Genomic DNA, 22,737 nt, shown 5'->3' on the forward strand with positions numbered 1-22,737 from the left:
CTGTAATGAAGTATGAGTAATTTTGGTGCCGACTAGCGAGGATGACATGAAGATATCGTCCTCTTGAAGCTACTGAATCCTCGTTCGGCTCTTTCATCGCTCTTTTAAACAGCGGAGTGAAAATGCAGACGAGTGACCTTCAGTTTTAGAAACAGACAAAGTGACTCCAGTTGAAGTCTGTCCGTCTGAAAGAGAAGAAAAGGAACGCTAAAAATAAACTGTTTGCTCAAAAACCTGTTTGAGTCCCCTTAAAGGAGCAGTTCAACATTTTAGAAATCCTCTTTAGCCGCTGTCCTGCCTGAGGCTGCAGACGTCAGGAGGAAGATGTTTTACCTTAGACAGTTTACTTATCATCATCCTTGCTAGTCGGCACCAAAATGACTTATAATTTATTACAGGAGGCCCAAAATGTTGGATATCCTTCCGTACTTTTAGACACCTCCTCCCTTTAACTTATCTTACTCCAAACTTTCATATCCTCTTATTTTTTCTTCATTGGTTCTTTAGGTTAGAGGATTAGGGCCACTGAAAAAAAGTAAATACATATTGGAGGGTGGGTGAGCAAAAAATAATTTTTTAAGTATAATTTATTTCATTTTTTGTCAGAATTTTGGTTTTGATCTCATTATTTTGACTTTGATCTAATAATTCTGGCTTTGATCTCATATTTCTGACATTTATCAAAGAATTCTGAGTTTGATCAAAGACAGAATTATTTGATTAATGTCCGAAATATGAGATCGTAGTCAGAATTATGAGATCAAAGCGAGAATTATTAGATCAAAGTCGAAATCATGAGATCAAAACCAAAATTCTGACAAAAATATTAATTAATTATACTTAAAAAATGATTTTTTGCTCAACCGCCCTCCAATATGTATTTACTTTTTTTCAGTGGCCCTAAGCCTCTAACCTAAAGAACCAATGAAGAAAACTTGGGGGAAGAAAAAAGAAGGAAGAAATGAAAGTTTGGAGGAAGATAAGTTAAAGGAAGGAGAGGTCTAAAAGTACAGAAGGCCATCCAACATTTTGGGCCTCCTGTAATAAAATATGAGTAATTTTGGTGCTGACTAGTGAGGATGACAAAAGGTAAAAAATCTTCCTCTTGAAGTTTCCTGTAAGAGGAGCTTTGTAACCTTTGGACGTCTGCAGCCTCAGGTGGATCTACGTTTCCCAGCAGGACAGAGACTAAAGGGGATTTCTAAAATGTTGAACTGCTCCTTTAAGGGGACTCAAACAGGTTTTTGAGCAAACAGTTTATTTTTAACGTTCCTTTTCTTCTCTTTCAGACGGACAGACTTCAACTGGAGTCACTTTGTCTGTTTCTAAAACTGAAGGTCACTCGTCTGCATTTTCACTCCTCTGTTTAAAAGAGCGATGAAAGAGCCGAACGAGGATTCAACAACTTGTTTTAACGACTTGAATAAAAGCTTCAGAGTTTAAATAAACATGAGCTCATGAACGAGTGAAGTGAGCATACATCTGTTGTGGACTTGTGTCTAGACTGTCTTTTATTAGGCGACGGAGTCTCTCTGTATCTCTGCATTAATGAAACCAGCGAACATGACAGCAGCAGCACTCTGCCTTCAAAAGAGGGAAACGACCAAAATCACTGTAAAACTTTTGTTGCAAAATGTTTCACAGACTTTAAAGACGTTATAAAAACAAATTCAATAAATCCACAGCTGACTACAAGGCATCTTTTTACAGAATAAAGTCTGTGAACTTCTTCTACTCTCACTGGAGGCGCTGCAAAGACTGAAAGATAATATTCAATACCCCACAACCCTGCAGCAGCTGCTACTGATTCTTAGTGAGTGTGTGTGTGTGTGTGTTTGTATGAGTGTGTATTCCTGGGTAACTGTTGATAGCGGGGAGAGTCCTGCGGCATCTAACAAGGGCGAGGCATTCAGAAATACACACACACACACACACACACACACACACACACACACATACACACACAGACGCCCTTCACACACACAAATACACACGCAAGTCGCCACTGTGTCAGTGCCGAAGCATCTGACTCTGAGCTTGGCATGAGCGGCATGAAACGCTGTCTCCAGCACTGTCGCTTTCACCCTCACACACACACACACACACGCACACACACACACACACACACACGGCGGGCTCAGTCTTACCCTGCTCCTCCCTGCGATAGCGTTTGTAGAGCGCATATTTAGCCGGGTTGTCTGCGACTGTGAACTTGTTCAGCAGGGCGATGATGACCTGATAACAAACAGACAAAAGAGAAAACATTCAAATATTTTTCATGATGAATCAGAGAAATTAAATTCAAACACTTCAGAATAAAACTTGAATCAAAAGCAAACATCACGCCTCTTGTTTTCTGCAATAAAACAATCTCCCTGTTGTTGGTTAGATCTGAAATAATGACCCCCCACGTCTGAAACTCACATCTAGCTCCCTAAAACAGAACAAATAATCATCCCTGATTGAAAACACAAAAATGTTCCTGATGTAGAAAAAGACAGAGCACAAGCAAAGAGCAGCAGGATGCAAAGCAGTTCACATATATCATTGTTGTCTGTATTTGAACACCTCTCAGGCTGTTATTGTGTTCATGTTGTGTTGATATTGGTGAGCAAAATCGGTTGTGTTTTTCCAGGATGAAGACTGCATTTCCCATGAGCACCGTCACCTACTGCGGTAAAGATATGACTCTTACATGCAATCAGTTATACTTGGCGGTATGACTCTGTTCTGGGAGCTCCCTGCCCTTCCACCTGCCTACGTGGAATGCCAAAACCTGAGGCGGGGAGAGCACACCTCCTGTCTCTTTCAAGTGCATACATGAAAAGCCTATATTTTGATTTCTTATCGGTAATTTGAAACTTTAAATAGGTATGATCTAGTGCAGGGGTTCCCAAAGTGTGGGTAGGGACCCCTTGGGGGGTCGTGAGATGTCTTCCAGAATGTTTTTTTTTATTAATCATCTAAAAATATTGCATTTGACCCATTATAGTAAAAATATCACCAAAAATAGTAGCTAAACTTGAAATAAAACCTTGAAAATAGAAAATGTAATGAGTTTTCTGCCTTTCTTTGTTTCCAGATGACTCCTAAGTTTAGTGTTAGTGAACAGTTAATTATCAAAGCATCAGTAGCAGCAGGTTCATTCATGACAGCACAGGAAACACAGACACATGCTCATATAGGTAGGGTCATTTTCTGCAGACCAGCTAAATGAAGCCACATTAAATCACTTTGAGGGACAGTGGGGGTCACGAGTCTTTGGCATCTGTGTTTTGGGGGTCACGACCTTCATATGTGAATATTTGCAGCTCGTTTTGTCGTGTTTGGCAGTTAATTGGTTAATTTTTCTAACATTAGATGGACAAATAAAAAAATGAATGATACCTCTGAAGCATTTTTGCTGTTATTAAAGTAAACAACATCTGGATGATCAATAATTCAATTATAAGGCTAGTATGTGCATACATGTAAAGCCAAGGCGGGCAGAGCATCAGCAAAGACCCCAAAGTACAGTACAGAGCGAGCATCAGCGACAATATGACTCTGAAAGTTTCTCATAAAGCTCCACCATCTGTCTGCTGATCTATGACTTCACCATGTATGTCATCAGATCATAATTAAGTTGTGTTGACCCAAGTGTGTGTGTGTGTGTGTGTGTTAGTGTGTGTGTGTTAGCCACCTGTCTGACTGTGTTACTGGAACCGATGTGGAGGGTGTTGCTGACTCCTCTGGGCAGATAGAAGGCCTCCTCTCCTCTCTGACCCCCCCGCACCGTCACGGGCCTCCTCAGATCCATCTGCACCTTGATGAAACCAGTGTACACACCGGAGGGATTCTGAGAGAGAGGGGGAGAGAGAGAGAGAGGGTAAGTTCAGAGGTGTAGACTCCCTCTCTACTGCTACTGTCCCTGTGTGGACAGATGGCCCCCGACAGAGGGAGAGCATCTTAATCCCATTACTCCATGTGGTGCCTGCAGGAGTGTGCGTGCAGGCGGATGTGTGAGGAGGTGCTAAGTGGACAAACGAGATCGGCATGAACAGAAGAGAGCTCGAGGATACGCAGGAGGACAAAGAGAAACCTGTGTGGTCACGGATGAAGAGATAAAGTCATCAGAAAGACAGAAGGGGAATAAAAACGAAAGTCTGCTAGCTTTGCATATTAATAATCATTTCACAGGATAAACATCCCTCAAAGCAGGAGTCAGTAATTGCTGAACTTCCTCTCTCTTTGTGACAAAACTACCTCCTCAGCATCTTGCTTTCATAATTATGTGGAAAACAAAACTCTTACACACCCACACATGAGAAAGGAAACCTAGTAGCTGAGGTTGATTGTTTCATATTTGACCCTAAAAAAGCCTTTAAAGAACAAAGGAACCCCACCTTCACTCAGCACTCTTTCAGTTTCAATACATCTGTTCTGCTCAGATATCAAACCAGGACCTTAGCTTACTCTAAATACCTCACTATGACTGGACTCAACGTGGAATCAGTGTCTCCTGGATTGAAGACATATTCAGACACGTGTCCGACTGCCAAGGGAAACAGTGTGGGGGGAGAACAATAGCAGGAATAACATCACATCACTCTGATGTGACTGCTGAGGAATGCTGGGAGCCGGAGATGAGAGAGGCGGCGAGCTTATTGAAACACCAGCACACCTCAGAGGTCCAGATTCACACGTGTTCAGACTTCACAGGTGGTGGATTAGTGTTATTACCAGGCAGGGTGAAACGCTTCATTCTGATTGGTCAAAACGCCATAACAGCTGTGATCATTTCTCAACATCATATCCACAGAAAGTAGTCCTGGGACATTTCACCTCTGTCTGTTGACACTGTGGTAAAAACCATAGACTGTATAAATAATGGACGTAGTATCTGTGACGTCACCCATCTGTTCCTGAGCGCTGTTTTGAAGCCAATCGTCGGCGGCAGCCATATTGGAAATGTTGGTGTAACGTAAAGAGGCGGGGCTTGAGCCTCCTCACCAACAGCTATATGTTCCTGCCTGTCAGTCAAGTCAGCTGTGCCTCTCATTGGAAGACTGGTAATCTCAATATCTTCAAAATTGCCATGTTAGAAAGAAACCCACCCCCTGTACAGTGTGTGCCGATTGAGAAATGAGCTATCCAGACTACACTCGTCTTCTGAACCAGGCTGTAAACATGTTTATTTCTGCTGTAAAGATCGTCTTCTTTGAATTGGTTTGTATGTGGTTTCTGGTACTTCCAGAGCCAGCCTCAAGTGGATCCTCGATGAACTGCAGTTTTTAACACTTCCACATTGGACTCATAATTTTAGACTGGAGGTTGCTGCTTGGTAAAAACCCCATGATAGCTGTGATCATTTCTCAACATCATATCAATCCACAAAAAGTAGTCCTGGTACATTTGACCTCTGTACATTTCATAATGGTGATTAACTCCCAATATAAAACGCAATGCTTCAGACAACCTTATCACACCCATCATATCAAATCAATCCAAAGAAAGTAGTCCCGGTACATTTTACCTCTGCCTGTTGACACTGTGGTAAAAACTTTAGTGTGGTCTCAGGCTGGTCTTGAGAGTGGGGAAATAATGACAGTTAGCGTGCACAGATGTGAGAGCAGCCTGAGGATAAGCAGGGTAATGTATTGTGAGCCATTGGCTACTAAACGCCACATTGGAAGGATTTCATCTGCTGTGGGCGGACAGGATACAGGAGAGCAAGACTGAACTAACTGGTGAAGAAGGCCAGCTCAGTCCTGGACCCTGTGGAGGTGGTGGCTGACAGGAGAATTATGGCCAAGCTGTCGTCTTTGATGAACATTTCTTTTCTATATATATTCTTGTTCTGTACACCTTCTTGTTTGCTGCTGTAACTCCATGAATTTCCCCGTTGTGGGACGAATAAAGGAGTATCTTATCTTATATTATCTTAAAATCAGAATCGGGGTCCTGCTCACCCTGTTGGGTTACTAATCTGCATAACCACATGTTTAAGATCCCTTACTTGAGGTATTTTCTTGAGAGAGATAGTCTGTTTATTACTGTTGTATCTCAGATACATTAGGTAGGGAGTTAGTTCTTGAGCTTTGATATACAATCAACACCTTATATTCTGATGTCGGCCATGTTATATCAGGATAACGAAACAAGCCATGAAAATGTAATATACATGATTTCTTTAGAGACCAACTGACGCTTTCATTAAATTCAAATCACAAAGTTTGACGGCTGCTTCTGTTGATTGAATGCAATGAAAAGGTGGTGAACATCATCCTGAGGTTTAAAGCCGTAAAAGCAGCAGCATAAAATATATTTTCATATTTAACTTTTGCTGTTTACAGATTTTTTTTGTCTTTAAAGGAGAGTTAAGCTCCAATCCAAAGTTGATTATACAGTTTACTGACTCAGGTAGTGTGTGCATGTGTGAGGAAGAGTTCGGTCTACTCACGAGGGTCATCTTCAGGTGGTCCTTGGTCACCGAGTTGTACAGCTCGATCCTCTGCCTGATCTCCTCCCTGCTGAACTCGGTCCGCAGCTCTCTCTCCTTCTCCACATCCTGACAGAGGACGAGAAGGAAACATGACATGATCAGTCACAGGTCAGGTCGACATCAGTCAAACAATACAGGCTCTGTTTGGACAGAAACAGCTGGAGGAGCGCACAGGTGGAGGTCTTCACATCGAACAGGGTGTAAACATGTAGGGAGACGGTAAAGGCTTCACTGTATGTGAGCGTACAGAGTGTAAAAATAACCTCAGAGATAGTGAAGGCTGGAGGGAATAGATGGTGAAAACACAGGTCAGCTGATACAGAAAGTTCTAGATAAAGACAACAGACGTGAACCAAGTCGATACATCACATCACGGGAGAGGCGTGATAGGATCTGGTAGAAACCAGGTTTCTGTTTCCTCTGCAAGTTAATTTAAATTCTTTTTACAAGAGTTTAAAAATGCACGTAAAAGTGAAACCAGGGTCCCATGACAAACACAAACATGTTACATAACGGGTTGTAAAAAGCCCATTCACTGACCTCAAACCTAATTAAAATGTCCAAGCAGTCACTGGATGTACAAGGGCGCCTCAGTGCAAAATCAGATACCTATAAAGATGCATATTCTTGACTATCAGGGTTATAAAAGCTTTAAATAACGTCTCACTGAATGCAAAAAGTTTCTGAAGAGGAAGAAAACCCAAGATCTGATAAAGGCGAATGCTGGTCATGTGACCTTTAGAGGGGATTCAAGGTTAAAGGTTGAGAAATGAGTGAAAAGTGAGTGAATAATTTAGTAGAAACACAATAAATGTCTGATTTCAGGGTATGTTTTCTTCTGATTACCTTTCCCTGCCCTTCCAGGTGCTTACGTGGAAGGGCAAGGCCTTCATATGTGAATATTTGCAGTTTTTCTTTGTCAGGTGTGACAGATTATTAGTTATCTTTTAGTTTTGGACCATTGGAAGGACCAATGATGGATCTAATGACACCTCTGAAGCATATATGCTGTTATTACTGTAAAGACAACATCTGGTTGATCAATAATTCAATCACAAGACTTGTACAAAGTCTTTGAGTTGAACTGCACATACTTTAAAAATTAGATTTGCATTTATTGCAGCTGGGGACAGAGGTTTACGCTGCTTTATTATATCTTCAATCTGTACGTTTAGAGTCCGTGGAGCCGATGCACAGCCCTCAGAGTTTGATTCTCCAGTGTAGTGTGTGCTTACATGGGCATAGTGCAGCTCTCTTCTACATCTATTAAAAACCACACACACACAAACACACACACACACATAGTGCACAATCCAGAGAGGCTTTGAAGGCACACACACCCTTATATGGAGAACACACACTGCTCAAGGGAAAGACAAGGTGCCAATACAGCAAACACAAACTGCAGCGGCGGTGAGAGAGAGAGACACCGGCCTCAGTGATGATTCAATCTGAGTGTTAAAGTAGTCTGATTAGTATTTGTGTCTTTAAAATGTCAGAAAAGTTAAATAAACTGGATTAGTGTTTCAAAGAGCCCGGGGTAATGATCTTAAGTAAAGGGCTTGGATTACTCATCTCTACGTTAGGTCACCGGTTACAGAGGTACGTACATTTCTGAACACCTCAGTGCTGCTGACCTCTCTCTTTACCTGACAGATGTAAACACTGACTCATCAGGATTAAACAAGAGGACACAACGGGACGGTGGAGCTCAACAATCTGCCCGATGACACGCACAAAGAGCACGTCATCTTCGTCCTGAAGGGCTGACGTCAGAATGTAGAGGAACAATATTAAAGTCAGTTTTGGCGCCCCCTGTGGCCAAAACAGTACCTCTTAAATCTGATGATTTTATCCTGTGCATGTTAAAGAAGTCTTTGTCTTTAAAAGAAAATCTCATCCTGGTTACACCCTTTGACGCCACAGTTACAAACATTAAATAAATACTTATATAGAAAAGTTCAATCTTTATGCAGATGATCGACTGATTTTAGTGTCAAAGTCCCAAAAATCATTTTTTGTACATTTGAGACTTGATCACAAGGACAAACTAGATTGCACACAAGTTAAATCTTCAATTTTAGGTATTTTTGAAACTTAATATATTAAATTTGTCTCATAAATATCACCTACACCTGTCAAATTACTGTACTTCCTTCTACAATGAAGTAGACTATAAATAAAGAGTTGCATCAGAATGAAATACTTATATATAATAAATATATATATATATATAATAAAAATAATATATATAATACTAAATTACAATATACTATAATATAATAACAATAATAACAGCAAAAATAATAAACTAATAATAGCAATAATACTATACTATATAATATAATAATAAGCTAAAAATAATAACAACAATAAATATAATACAATACAATATGTTTTAATGATAATAATATTATTATAATACAAATACTAGAATATAAGAATAATACTAAAAAATAATATAATTTTTTTTACTAATAATAATAATTATAAACAAATAATAATTTCAACAATAATTATACTATAATTCACTATTATTTAATTATATTATTATTATTATTATACAAATACTATACTATAATGACAATACAAATAAAAATAATAACAAATAATAACTAAATGATAATAACGATTAAACTATAATATAATATAATATGACATAATATAATAATTATAATAAAAATAACAAAGCAATAATAATAATACTACTACAATATGATATAATACAATATAATTTACTAAAAAAAGTAATAATAATAGCTCTGGTAGGTACAACACCTTAAAATAAAACATATTGACAGCAGTCAAGCAGAGGTGTAATGTCAGTCATAACACCCTGAATGAGAGGATCACAGATTCTTTATTTTAAATCTAATTCTCTGTCTCTCTTTGTTTCGTGACTTCAACTTTGACCGGAGGGTTTTTTCACTTAAAGCATCTGTGGGTCAGACGAGTCAGAGCTCATTACCGGGACGTGACAGGTAAAGGGATTATGTGTCATCTTACCTTCCAGAGAAAGACTGACACTCAGAAGGGGGGAAAGAAAGAGTGACAGAGAAAGAGAACAGCAACATGATAGATGATACCGACTGCCTCAGGGGGGATCCCTCCTCTCGGGACCGTGCAGTGTGTTTGTTTCTGTATTTATACTCTATACATAAATAAGCCTTGAGACCCGGTAGATTAAGAGACTTTCAACCTACATAAGCTTCCCTTACATCATTCACTCACTAGAAAAACCTGGACTGAGCTGGGCTTCTTCCTCATCCATGTGTTTATATAAGGTGTTTAATGGGATCTCGACCCTCGCTCAGAAGAATACTTATGAATGCCGTTAAATATGAAGTGTTCAGAGTGAGTTTTCTGATATATTTCATGATGAAAGAACAAAAAACGTTGGCTTTATTGGACTACAAGTGGTTGATGATACAATCTGAACACCAAATAAGGACTAATAATCTTTTAAACCTCTACAGAAATAGCAAAGGTTTCAAGTCTCTGGAAAAGAAGCTTGCAACATTTGTATTTCTATCTTATTTATGAATATTTTTGATGCAACATTAAAATAAACCTTCATTTTGTCTTGAATGGTTGAAAACACAACTTTAAGATGTCATAAAATAATTAATGTGTCCACTGAAAGTCTTAAAAAAAACAGGAATCACCACTAGTTTTACACTCAGCAATATCCTCCCTTGTCCATGGGCCTGATACTGTCATATTAGACTCAACAGTTGTGTGTCCAGTCCAGGCGTGGAAAGGGTTAAGAGGAACTGGGAGGGTGAGTGCGACCAAATCCAAACAAACAAGAGAAGCAGAGCACAGCGGAGCTACAACAATGAGGTCATGGTCCCATTTAAGAGCACAGCAGATCCTCCCACTGAAGCTGGAAGATCAACAACTGGACAGAGGAAGGAGAGACAGAAGGAGAGGACAGTAGCCGGGTTTCAAACAACACATGACGGAGGGATCAAATAAGAGTTCAGAATGAGAAGTCTACTGTTGATGTTGAGGATTTTACACTCCTGTTCTTGAAAGGAAGCCAAGTATACAGTGTATTGTTCAAAACATAACACTAATGCTTACTTTCAGTTTTTGACAACTTCAGAGACTACATTTCTGAGTCTTAGAGCAACATCGTCTGCATACAGTCGAATCAGAGCACGAGATTTTTTCAAAACTAGAGAACAACATCGTCTGCATACAGTCGAGTTACAGCAAACTACTTCAGGATCAAAGAGCAACATAATCTGCATAAAGTCAAATAACAGCACCCAACATTTGATTCAGAATCAGAGAGAAACATCATCTCCATCCATCAGAACCAAGGCAAGATATTTATGTCAAAATAAGGGCGCAACATCGTCTGCATATAGTCAAATACAACATGCTGGACTCCAGCGGCAACAGCTTCTACTACTCGTCTCGTCACTATCACCACTCTCTCTCTCTCTTATTCTCCTCTATCCCTCTTTCCAGACCCAACACTGTCTCAGCAGATGTGTGTCTAACATGAGTCTGGTCCTGCTGGAGGTTTCTGCCTGTTAAAGGAAGTTTGTCCTCGCCACTGTAACTAGCTAAATACTGCAAGGTGCAATGCTCATGGTGGATTAAGGTGGGGTCAGACTGAGTCTTATCCTGTCTTGGTGTAGGATCTCTGTTCATAATTTGACATAGAGTGGTCTGGACCTGCTCTGTTTGTAAAAGTGTCTTGAGATAATGTTTGTTGTGATTTGGCGCTATATGAATAAAGATTAATTGATTGATCGTCTGCATATAGTCAAACAATGGTACGCTCCATTCATTTCAAACTCAGAGAACAACATCGTCTGCATATGGTCGAATTAAAGCACGCAATATTTGTTTGAGAATCAGATAGAGACATCATCTGCATATAGTCCAATCCTGACACACTGTATTCATTTTAGAATCAGAGAACAACATCATCTGCATATAGTCAAATAACTGCACCGTGGTTAAGAGTTGAAACTATACGATCTGCATTTATTCAATTCACAGCGAGCAAAACTTATTCTGTACCAATTTGCCCTGATTCTGAAATAACTGGAAACGCAAAATCAAAATGTAAAGATCAACCGTTTTGGATGCCTTTGAGTAAACACGAGGAAGCTTTGAGTTTAACAAGATATTTAGACATTTGGTGGGACATTAGTAGCAAGTGTTTCCCATGTGTATGTAATGTAGACAACTGTCAAGTTTACCACTGATAAAAAAGCAAATTTAAAAAGTTCAACATCAGCAGCCGCCATCTTGGTTGTTCAATAAGTAGCTTCAGCGGTGCAGAAAGCCCAAGACCATTACAAAACAGAACAGACTCTCTTTCTTCAGAGCTTCCAGGAAACTTCTTTAAAAGCAGAAGAGAAAGAGAAGAAGAAGAGATACAGGATGCAGCGATATCTTTCTGTCGGTCTCTGTTTCTAAAATAACTCCAGCAGATAAAGTTGAGTCTGACTGAGAGACAGAAATGCTTTTATTGTCTTCAACCTTTTATCACACACACCTGCAGCATTCCTGCTTTTGTTTAGCTTTGTCCCGCTCGTCTGCATCCACCATCTGTAAATAGATGACATCACTTTGTGTGTTTGTGTGTTGGTGTGTGTGTTAGTGTGTGTGTGTGTGCAGACAAAACATGCTTAGCTTGGCTAAACAGGCCTAAAAGCCCTGGACTGTGTGCTTTGTGTGTTGTGGGAGCTACAGGCAGACTAAACACAGAGATGTGGTTGTGCTAATTTTATCTAAGCTACATTAGAAAGAGGAGAAGAAAGAGATCTTTAGGTCTTCTTCCTCACGTGACGGCCTCCCTCTGAGCTACGACCAGAGTACAGGTCTTCATTCTGGTTCATCCAATCACCCTTCAAGTCTTGTTGAAAGGTTCAGCCCTTCCCAAACACCGTCTATGAAGTGTTGCATGGATAAATGTGAAATAAAACTAATGCCATGGATATTTAAAACAGTCTATAGCTTCCAAGATGCCACTTCCTGTTCCTGTAGATCTTCGCTGCTAAATCCATAAACATAAACTCATATATGTCACAATCCAGTCCATCTTTCATCAACTTTCTCTGTTTTTCTACCCTCAGGCTGATCTTCCCACTGAGATCAGCCTGTATCCACGTGTCGATCCTCCTCCACCCTCACCCCCTCCCTCTCATTGTGACTTCCTGTTTGAGTCCATGGGGGGAAGTGGAGATCGGACACACCTTTCCTCCAAGCATTCCTGCACTAATGGGCAGAAACACACGCACATCTGAGGCCGCATTAATGTGCCGAACAAGTGGAAGTGCTCACACCTTCTTCCTCTTTAACATTTGACCCTCTTGGATAATGGAGAGAGACATGCAAACAACAGGATTCATCACCGGACCATCCCGTGTTTATAGACCTTTATGGGGCCAGTTTGAAACCAGTTTACACGCACACCAGGGCCCGTATGCACGTCCAGACATTACACAAACAGGACCATTAGTCTTAGCCGTAGCGTTAGCCACATGCACAACTGCAAATAATCGGCCAATTAACTAATTGCGCCTTGAAAGCAAGACTGGTACAAAACGTCATACAGTGGTGAAATAAAGTTTTCAGACACCCTTAAAATTTTACACAATCTCAAATATTGTCATAAAATATTTGTGGAGAAAATCTTTTTTGTGTTTCAAGCATTACGTAGACATAAACAAGTTCAAATTATATATTTTTTTGTTTATTGTTTACAAGAAAAACTAACAAAACTATAGTATTGACAGTTTCAATATGTCAGTTCTCAACATTGTCGGTATCAAAGTCAACAAATAACAGATTAATGTTTTCAAAACTGAACACACAAATAAATAAACCTGACTGTGACTGTACTAAAAGAAATTGCACTTGAAGACCTTAGAGTGATTCTCAATGCAACATTTCACAAATGCATGGGGTGTCCGAAAACTTTTTTCCACCACTATATGTCCAGGGAGCTCCTAGAAAACCCTGACCCAACAAATTCAAACTGAGCATGCCTACTACGAATAAACAACCATAAACATGGCGAGCGGAAGAAGAAATGGACATTTGATTAGAAGAATCTAGAATGAACAAACATCTGTTATCAGCAAGTCAATCCTCAAAGAGAACAAACAAGGAGAAAGAGAAAGTTTGGCTTCAGATCTTGAACCGGGTCAATGCGTGTGGTGTTTCTCAGCATGCTCAGTAGAAGACCTACAAAATAAAATCAGCAACATGAAAGCGGCTTTGTGCAACAAGCACCGCCACCAACGTGGTCCAGGTGGAGGACCACCTGTCCCCCCATTGAAGGATGAGAACTTGTTAACGGAGTTGTTTGGGAAGGATTCACTTCACGGTGTTGCTGGTAGGTTACCTCAGAATTATGTTGCGTCTCCTAAATCTAAATTTGCTGTATATTTCCACATCGTCAGACTTTTCTAAAGGATTCATTTGATCCCTAATGATCTGTTGTCTTTGCATATTTGGTCTTAAACGGTAACACATAAGCACGATGTCCTCCATCCTTTAAACATCCTAACAGGCGAGGTAGTCCTGCCGTTAGCACCTGTAATGGTGGGGTCTACCTCCATTAAATGTAGTGCTTTGTTGGGGCGTTAACCTGGCTCATGCAGACCGCTAATCCATTTCTTTTTCACCATTAGTACAAACGGCCTGTTTCCATCGCTAATGGTTGGACATGCATACGGGCCCTGGTGACTTCTAGGTAAAATCTTCAGGCAGTAGAACTTGCAGATGATTTGAGAGACAGTCCAAACCCAGCAAGATGTAAATAGTTTGTCTTATTTGAGGCATCTTGGCCTGAAAGTCAAGATTTCCTCACATATCAATAACTACATGAATTAAAGAGTGGTCAGTTTCTTCAGAGGAGACGAGCAGAGGAAGGTGACGCTATTCTCTCTGCAAACACAGAAGTGAAACCTGCAGACTAAACTTCCTGGACCGCACAGAGACCAGAGACCAGAGACCAGAGACCAGAGACCGGGTTCAAAAACAATGCTGTGAACCAAAGTGGACGACTGACATCACAAAGGGTGGTTCAGTAAGAACGGCTACAGGACACACAGTTACCGCTCCAGTCAACCGCAAGACTTCTGTTTGGATGAAGGACCACCCAGAGATCAAAACGCCGACCAACGGCAATAAAGAGACGGATAAAAATGAAAGATGTTGAGGAGGAAGAGAGAAAAGGGAAGAAGATGATAGCTACTGAGAAAAAGGGGGAGGCTGGAGGAAGGTTAAGAAGAAATGGGAAGAGAGAAATAGTAATATGTGAAGAAGAAGAAGAAGAAGAAGGAAGGTAAATTTGAAGGTGAAGAATGAAACGATTGATTGAGAGAAGACGATGGAGGAGCAAATGTTTCACTTAACTAAGTGAAATTTAACATTTTCCCTCTTTAGCAGTAAGAAATAATCCAACATGGTTACCAAAACTAACATACGGCTGCAACTGTGCATTGTTTTTCTTGTATGATCTTATCACAGAGACCAAAATGAGGACTTTAATTGAAAGTTGTTTTAATCTGCAGGTGGTGGCTGGATTTTGGTCGTATCAGAAGTGTATTTGTTTCTGTTTGGCGTCTGAGCAGTATCATCTTCTTGTGTTTAATGGTAAACTGGTAGAATACAATCCACCATGATGCCCATTGGAGGATGACAAAGGCGATGCACTGATAGCAACACGTTAGGCCACACCTGAAGCCCAAAAATGGTCTCCAACGCTTCCATATGCATTGCGTCCACTGTTGCACGAACTCAATTTCAGAGAGCTTCCCACCAACGCTAACTGGTGCTAGTTTAGGACTGTTGTGTCAGAGCACTTCTGCTTTCCTGGGAAGTCTTTCAAAATGCTCTGAGTGCTTTGCTTTCATATAAGGACGTCTTAAAACTGAAGCATAAAACCAACAGAGAGTGATCATGTCCTGGCATGAGCAACATCTAGACCTGGACATTTTACCCCCCCAAGATTGAGTCAGGTTAATTCCTTCCTCCACCATTTCTGTTGACTAAGCTGACATCATAGGAGGATTTTGATTGGTCATTGAAGGAAAGGCTAGGGTGATTCAGAAAGTTGAACAGCAGAGTGAAAAACAGCTGATGTGGAGGGTGTTTTTGCACTTAGGATGCTGAGTACTGAAAACGCCTTTGGTTTGTGCAGGATATAGGCACTGCCATCGCAAAACATGTCTGTAGTGTTGTCAGATGAAGCTGCTGGGTTCAGAGATTGGTGATGGATGATGAGACACCAACAGGAAGTCAATTTAAGACAGAAAATTCCACATCATCAACCGTCAGAGTTTGGGTATTTATCCAAATTGAAAACACACTGAAAAGTCTTTGGTTAAGTTGACTCAGGCCATCTTGTTTAAACTGTTGTGTCTCTTTAAGACTCGGCCTCTCGTGGTGCCGTTCACTCGGTTGCTTCGGAGATAAATAAAACATTTAAAACACGATACCGTCCAGCCGTGTTGAGTGTCAGCTCTCTCTGGAGCCGCTGTCTAAACTGCTTATTTCCTGCTGAGAAATGTTCTCATTAAAATGAAAAATGTCTTTCATTAACAGATTAACAACACTCACTCACTGCCTGCACAAACACACACACAGAAACATGGAGAGTATGTTTGCTTATCAGATGCTTGTGATGAACCCCGGCGGTTGCAAAATAGAAGCAGGATGAGGTGAAAAATGAAACATTTGTTAAAACAAGAGGAGTTGAGTAACAGGCCCAGAGAGGTGTGTGTGTGTTTGAGTGTGTATGAGTGTGTGTATGAGTGTGTGTGGGGAGGTGGTGAGTAAGCATGTGTGGGTTGAGATTATGAAACTTCATGGGTCTGACCTCGGAGGAAGACGAGGAAGGCTGGGTGGTGAAATAACAGAGGTGTGTGTGTGTGTGTGTTCACAGTAAGCCAGACTTCCCAGGAGCGTCATTCCCCAGAAAGAAAGCTCGACTAAACATAGATGTTACGACTATTACAATAACTCACAATGGGTTTTACTACCACAGAACTCAATGTGATACTGTGTTGTCTATAAAATGTTAGAAATCAGTGAAGAAAGAAGTGGAAAAAACACTTTTTGTTGCAGCAACAGGGAAAAAAACAAGGATGGTGAATGTGCAAGACAACAGAAGAGAGAGACACCGCATCTAAAAGAAGCAGATGAAAAGAAACACATCTAATCTTTAATACCCTGAAGCTGCTGCAGGGGTTTGAAAATGATAGAACGAGCAGCGGTGGTCGATCGATAGAGAGATAAAATGGAGAGAGAGCGCCGGTAAAGTTTATTTGTTTGATTGTTTCACAGCAGTTATGACCCAAAGAACTTCACACACATCCACACCTCCACACAAGCGTGCATTAAGGTGCCAGATTTGGTTTGTTTGCAGCAAAAGTTGCGCTTTCTCCTGCCTGGTACGCGTGTCTCTCTGCTCTGCCCTCTGTCACAGCCACTGCCGCTATGCTAGCTCTACTCATTCACAACTCGGAAATCACTGACGTTCTGTTGAGTCATTTAGCATCTAAAGAAGTGTGTCACTCTCATAATGTGCCCACACTTTTTCATCCAAAATATGGTTTGTATGAAGCTGAAGCCGTGCTTCTTCCTGCCTGTTGTGTGTCTCTCTGCTCTGCCCTCTGTCACAGCCACTGCTGCAAACTCTCCTCATTCACAAGTCTGAAATCACTGACGTTTTATTTAGTCACAGCAGTTACGCCCTAAAGAACATAAGAATACATCCATATCTATTTTGTTTTAAAGTTTTATTTCTGTCCCTTTTGCCTTTATTGTGTAGGACAGCTGAAGAGAGACAGGAAATGTGGGGAGCATAGAGCGGGGGAAGACATGCAGGAGATGGTCGACCAGCCGGGAATCAAATCGGAGACCCCTGCAATGAGGACTGTAGCCTCTGTATGTGGGGCGCTTAGACCGCTAGGCCACCAGCGCCCCACACACACCTATTATCCACAATTTGGTTAGTTTGCAGCTGAAGTCGCGCTTTTTCCTGCCTGGTGCGTGTCTCTGCTCTGCCCTCTGTCACAGTCACTGCTGCTATGTTAACTCTCCTCATTCACAAGTAGGAAAATACTGACCCTCTGTTTAGTCATTTAGCATTGAATAAAGTTTGTCCATCTAAGTGCGTTAATCTAATAATGCTTCCACTGTTTTTTGTCCCTAATTTAGTTTGTTTGCAGCTAAAGTCGCGCTTTTTCCTGTCTGACGTGTCTCTCTGCTCTGCCCTCTGTCACAGTCACTGCTGCTATGGTTACCCTCCTCATCATCTAATAAAGTGTGTTACTCTAATAATGCTTCCACTATTTTTTGTCCACAATTTTATTTGTATACAGCGCTTCTTCCTTAGTCTGCTGTGTGTCTCTCTGCTCTGCCCTCTGTCACAGTCACTGCCGCTATGCTAGCTCTCCTCATTCACAACTCGGAAATCACTGGCTTTTCTTTTTTGGTCCTTTGGCATCTAATAAAAGATGCCTGGTGCGTGTGTCTCTCTGCTCTGCCCTCCATCACAGTCACTCCCACTAACTCTCCTCATTCACAGAGAGTTAGCTGAAAATACTGACGTTTTGTTTAGTCATTTAGCATTGAATAAAGACATGCATGTTACTTTTATGTCTCTGGAGACTGCATTTTAAACCTGGTCTCAATCTGTTTTCTGTTAGTCCTGACCTGCAGACTGTTCACAGGCATGGCTGTGCAATGCTTGACGCTCAGAACATAAATACAACATGTGCATCATCAATTTAGGGACTCAGGAGTTCATTTGTAGTTGTTGTTGGATCAAAACAGGTCATGAACAATGATTTATTCACTGGTATGGCATCAAAATGAAACTTCTGGTATTGTAACAACCCCAGAAAGTTCCTGGTACCCTCGTAACTGGTCATTTAAATATTTAAATGAACACTTTAACTGAAGCCTAAGAAGTTTAAACTTCCTCAAATCAGTCCACATATAAGTGTTGTTTGGTTTCTGTTTGCACAGTCATAAATATACATAATCATTTACTTTTTAATGGACATAACAAGCAGAGAAGGAAACAGATGATGTCATGTAAGAGCACTAACATGTCTGCAGAGGCGGCTCAAGACTCAAAAATCCACATGACCTCATTAGATTAACTTTTGTTAACACTTCAGGGAAGCTTTAATCGATTATCAGAACACCAAACGCTGCGTCGGAAGAGTTAACATTTAAAGAGGTGGTTTCACTTTATAGAAATTCAGTCAAAGAAAACAAAACACCAGGAATGGATGATTGTGCGTCTTTCTCAGCAGCTTCCATGAGTCAGACGTGAAGCATCAGACCAACAAGACGCTCACCATCAGTCATATCCGACACCAAAGAATCAAACACGAACTCGTCAGCTTCTTCTTTTCTGTAGTTTTCATTCACAGCTTGGGCGACGGGTATAAGTGGGTCTTAAGTTACATCTACAGAAGAATCACAGCAGGACGAGTTCTTGCTGCGAGACAGAAGACACAAAGAGGACGTGAAAAGAAGGCGTGTCTGAGCGGGGCCTGATAATAGAAACAAGGGAAACAATACCTGTGAGATAAAGAGATATAGTGTGAGCGTGTGATGACTATACTGTCAGTCCCTCACCTCTGCAACGGTGGAAAATCCCTTTAAAGAGCCTGAACACTCACACACACACACACACACACACACACACACACACACACACACACACAAACACACATTCCCACATCAAGCTAGCCAAAACACAGTCTGAGTGATTTTCAACCACGTGAGGCAAATCCTAATACTCAAAACCACCTCACATATCGCCGTAATGACCAGCTGGTACACCCAGAACCCACAGACCTTGAAGGCTTTCAGCTGAGACTGTGTGTGTGTGTGGTTGTGTGTGTGGTTGTGTGTGTGTGTGTGCAACACGGGGTTGTTGCTCCATTTTAAGTGTCACATGAAACATCTAATGACACACATGAGGACGCCGGTTTATTTGGCACGCAGGTCTGAGCCTTAACACCGTCATTATGTGCAGACCTGACATTAGGTGTGTTACGGTGTGATGAGTGGGGCGTGAGGAATGCTGTTAAGAGTCCTGACAGACCAATAACACTGTTTCATGTTATTTTTGAACACATTACTGAGCACAGAGTCGACAGTACTTATCTTACTGCAACAATGAGGATTAAAGGAGCAGTTCCTCTGTTTTTGTGTCACAATAAAGAACTTAAAGTGTGTTTTTAGAGCTTTTTGGGCATTAATACTCACACGATGGCCGCAGAGTTTTGGAACTTTAAATTTGTAATCAACAAGTATCTTTTATTAAAATTATTTGGTCTTCAAATTAACAATTACTAGCATATGGATCCATTCCTATCTGTACTTAGTATTGTGTTATTTTAATTGAAAGAGCATGGCCGGTTTGTTTTATTCAGCACACGCTTGCACTCAGATTTTCCCTGTTTGCACTCATGCACACTTTATCATTAAAAATCATTATATCAAGTTATAAACACATTATTGAAAAACATTTTCTTGATACTAAATTATATTTTTGGTACAAGTAATTTACTTGCTACAAAAAAATACTACACTAACTCATTGTATTATAGTGTTTCCCTTTAAATGCACTTAAATGTACCTCCTTACTGCATTTATAGCATCGTGGGGTCTCACTTTCCTTATTACATAATATTTACTTAGTATGTTATTAAAATAAGGAACTTCAAATTGATAAATTTAGGGAAGAAAAAGGGAAAAAAATTGCATAGAGATGTTGTTTAACATAAAATAGTTCCTGCTTGTGATTGAAATTCCCTGCTTGTACTCAAACTCTGAGATTAAACAGGAAAAATGTTATTTTTATGATCTCTAAGGATATTTCCACACTAATATTTAATAGTTTTATAACAGCAGAGTACTCAGTTTTTAAGTAAATGTCAGAACATATTTCTTCACTTGTGGTATCATTAAAGTTTATCTTGTTTTGTTTTGCTGCTCTGTTTTCCTTTGCTTTTCTATTGTATCATTTATTTATCTTTATTTTATTTATTTTAAAGCACTTTTATAAATAAAATGTATTAATATTATTATTATTATTAAAATTAAAATTAAAAAGTATACTTATGGCGTCTGAACTTATCAGGAAGTACAGCCATACTTTACACCATTATGGTATGCTCTTAAATGAAGACACCTCAAAGTTAGTATGAATTATAAGCAGTAAATTATAATGCTGAAAAATAAAAAAATATATAAAAAATAAGTAAAATAATAAAGAAAATGTATTAAATTAAAATCTAAAAATAACTGACTTTTTTTTGGCGCCAGTTGGCCTTACAGTTCAAGCATGCGCCCCATCTACATGGTCTATATTTTCTGTCTCTCTTCAGCTGCCATTTTTAAATATTTCATTTCCATTTTAACACTTAACTTATCTAAACTTATCACTGTACGTCGTTATAGCATCAAACATCTGGGGTTTTGTTCAAATAAGACACTTCAGAGTGATACATTAAAAAAGAAAGGTGGATTATGTATTCAACAAAACCGTTTATGGTAGCAGTCCTACGACAGAATAGATAACAGGACACATCTTGAAAGAATTACAAGATATTTGAACTGCAGATGACTTCCAATAATGACAAAAAGTGAATAAATATAGTTAGTAAATGGACTAAAAATCCAGCAAACATAAACACAGATAACATGAAGAAGCAGCATATCAGCCCAGAGATGAATTTCAGTCCTCTGACCTCAACATCAGCTCTCACCCCAAAAATATCCTTCCTGTAACTCTTCAACTCGTCTACACACACCGTCTGTAAACCTTCCTTCTCATTCATCATCATTAGGACTCTCACTTTCTGCTCTGCACTTCAAAGAGAGCACGAAACCGCCTCAAAGAGTCAAAGAGCGCCGTGGTTTAGTGATAATGGAGACCCCGGAGATCACAGCCGGTTCAAACTGCTCCCAGATGAGCTTCAGACTGAAGAATGGTATGTGACAGAAGAGCTTACAGAGCATGGTGGCAGCAGCAGCAGCAGAGATCAACCCACACACGCTTCATTACTGGTCGTATAAACACAGAGGAGACAGGGCAGGAAGGCACACTTGCTTTTATACACACACATACTGACACATTTCAGCTGTAAAACACTTCCAACAAGTTTTACCCCCAAAAAAGGCTTCATGCTTCAAGTTGGTGCATCTATGACTGCTGATATTAGAGATAAACTAAGTTCATTGGTGATTTAAAGTTTGTGACACCCCCCTTTACGTGTCTTTTGACCCTGTTATATAATGCCACAGGTGGTCTGTCTCTCCACAGAGGGGTTAAATGAAGTGAGAGCAGGGCGTGGAGGAAACCCACTGGACCACCTGTTCGTACAGTTTGGACGACAGCCGTTCAGAGAGGAGTCTGTTTAAAGCAGCTGGTTGGATGATTCGTCACTGTCGACGAGATTTACAAGCAACACTCACGAGGAGGACGGGATACTTCCAAACTATTATCACAGAGCTGGAGCTAATGTTTGTTTACACTGTTGATTAATCCTTCTTAATGTGTTGTGTTGTTTATAAGATGTCAGAAATCAGAGAAATACAGTTGCAACAAGACAGAGTAGAAGCAGATCCTCTCTCTGGGGAGGATGGAAAAAGTGAGTTATTCGGGATTAGAGCTTAATGAATAACTCAGTATGAATAATGCACTGTAAATGGACAAACTACCTCATCAAGTCATTATTTTTGTTACATAATTATGACTATCATTGGATGGAAATGTTCATTCTTTAGCTTGAGAACAACAGCAGAGGAAAAAATACAGTAATATACTTTTTTGTATCAATGTTTCACTTTGGCAAATGGAATAGGAGGGAATGGAATGGAATAGAACGGAATAGAACGGAATAGCATGGAATAAAATGGAATAAAATGGAATAAAATGGAATGAAATAAAGTGGAATGAAATGAATAAAGTGGAACGGAATGAAAGGGAACGAAATAGAGTGAAATAGAATGGAATAGAACGGAATAGAACGGAATAGCATGGAATAAAATGGAATAGCATGGAATAAAATGGAATAAAATGGAATAAAATGGAATGGAATAAAGTGGAATGAAATGAATAAAGTGGAACGGAATGAAAGGGAATGAAATAGAGTGAAATAGAATGGAATAGAACGGAATAGAACGGAATAGCATGGAATGCAATGGAATAAAATGGAATGGAATAAAGTGGAATGGAATAAAGT

At 40.0% G+C, this 22,737-nt stretch overlaps 1 protein-coding gene across 2 annotated transcripts in view; it reads right to left on the reverse strand.

The window, feature by feature from the left end:
• The window catches only part of rassf3 (Ras association domain family member 3), an 84,299-nt gene that overhangs the window by 8,631 nt on the left and 52,931 nt on the right, over positions 1–22,737 (reverse strand). For both annotated transcript variants that reach the window (XM_034673778.1, XM_034673777.1), the window contains 3 exons: positions 6,443–6,550; positions 3,683–3,838; positions 2,148–2,235 (listed from right to left, as the gene is read on the reverse strand). In XM_034673778.1, coding sequence (XP_034529669.1) covers positions 2,148–2,235; positions 3,683–3,838; positions 6,443–6,550 — 352 coding nt within the window. The remainder of the gene's footprint in view (positions 1–2,147; positions 2,236–3,682; positions 3,839–6,442; positions 6,551–22,737) is intronic.

Source organism: Notolabrus celidotus, chromosome 21 (genome assembly GCF_009762535.1).
Source record: "Notolabrus celidotus isolate fNotCel1 chromosome 21, fNotCel1.pri, whole genome shotgun sequence".
Classification (NCBI taxonomy): Eukaryota; Metazoa; Chordata; class Actinopteri; order Labriformes; family Labridae; genus Notolabrus; species Notolabrus celidotus.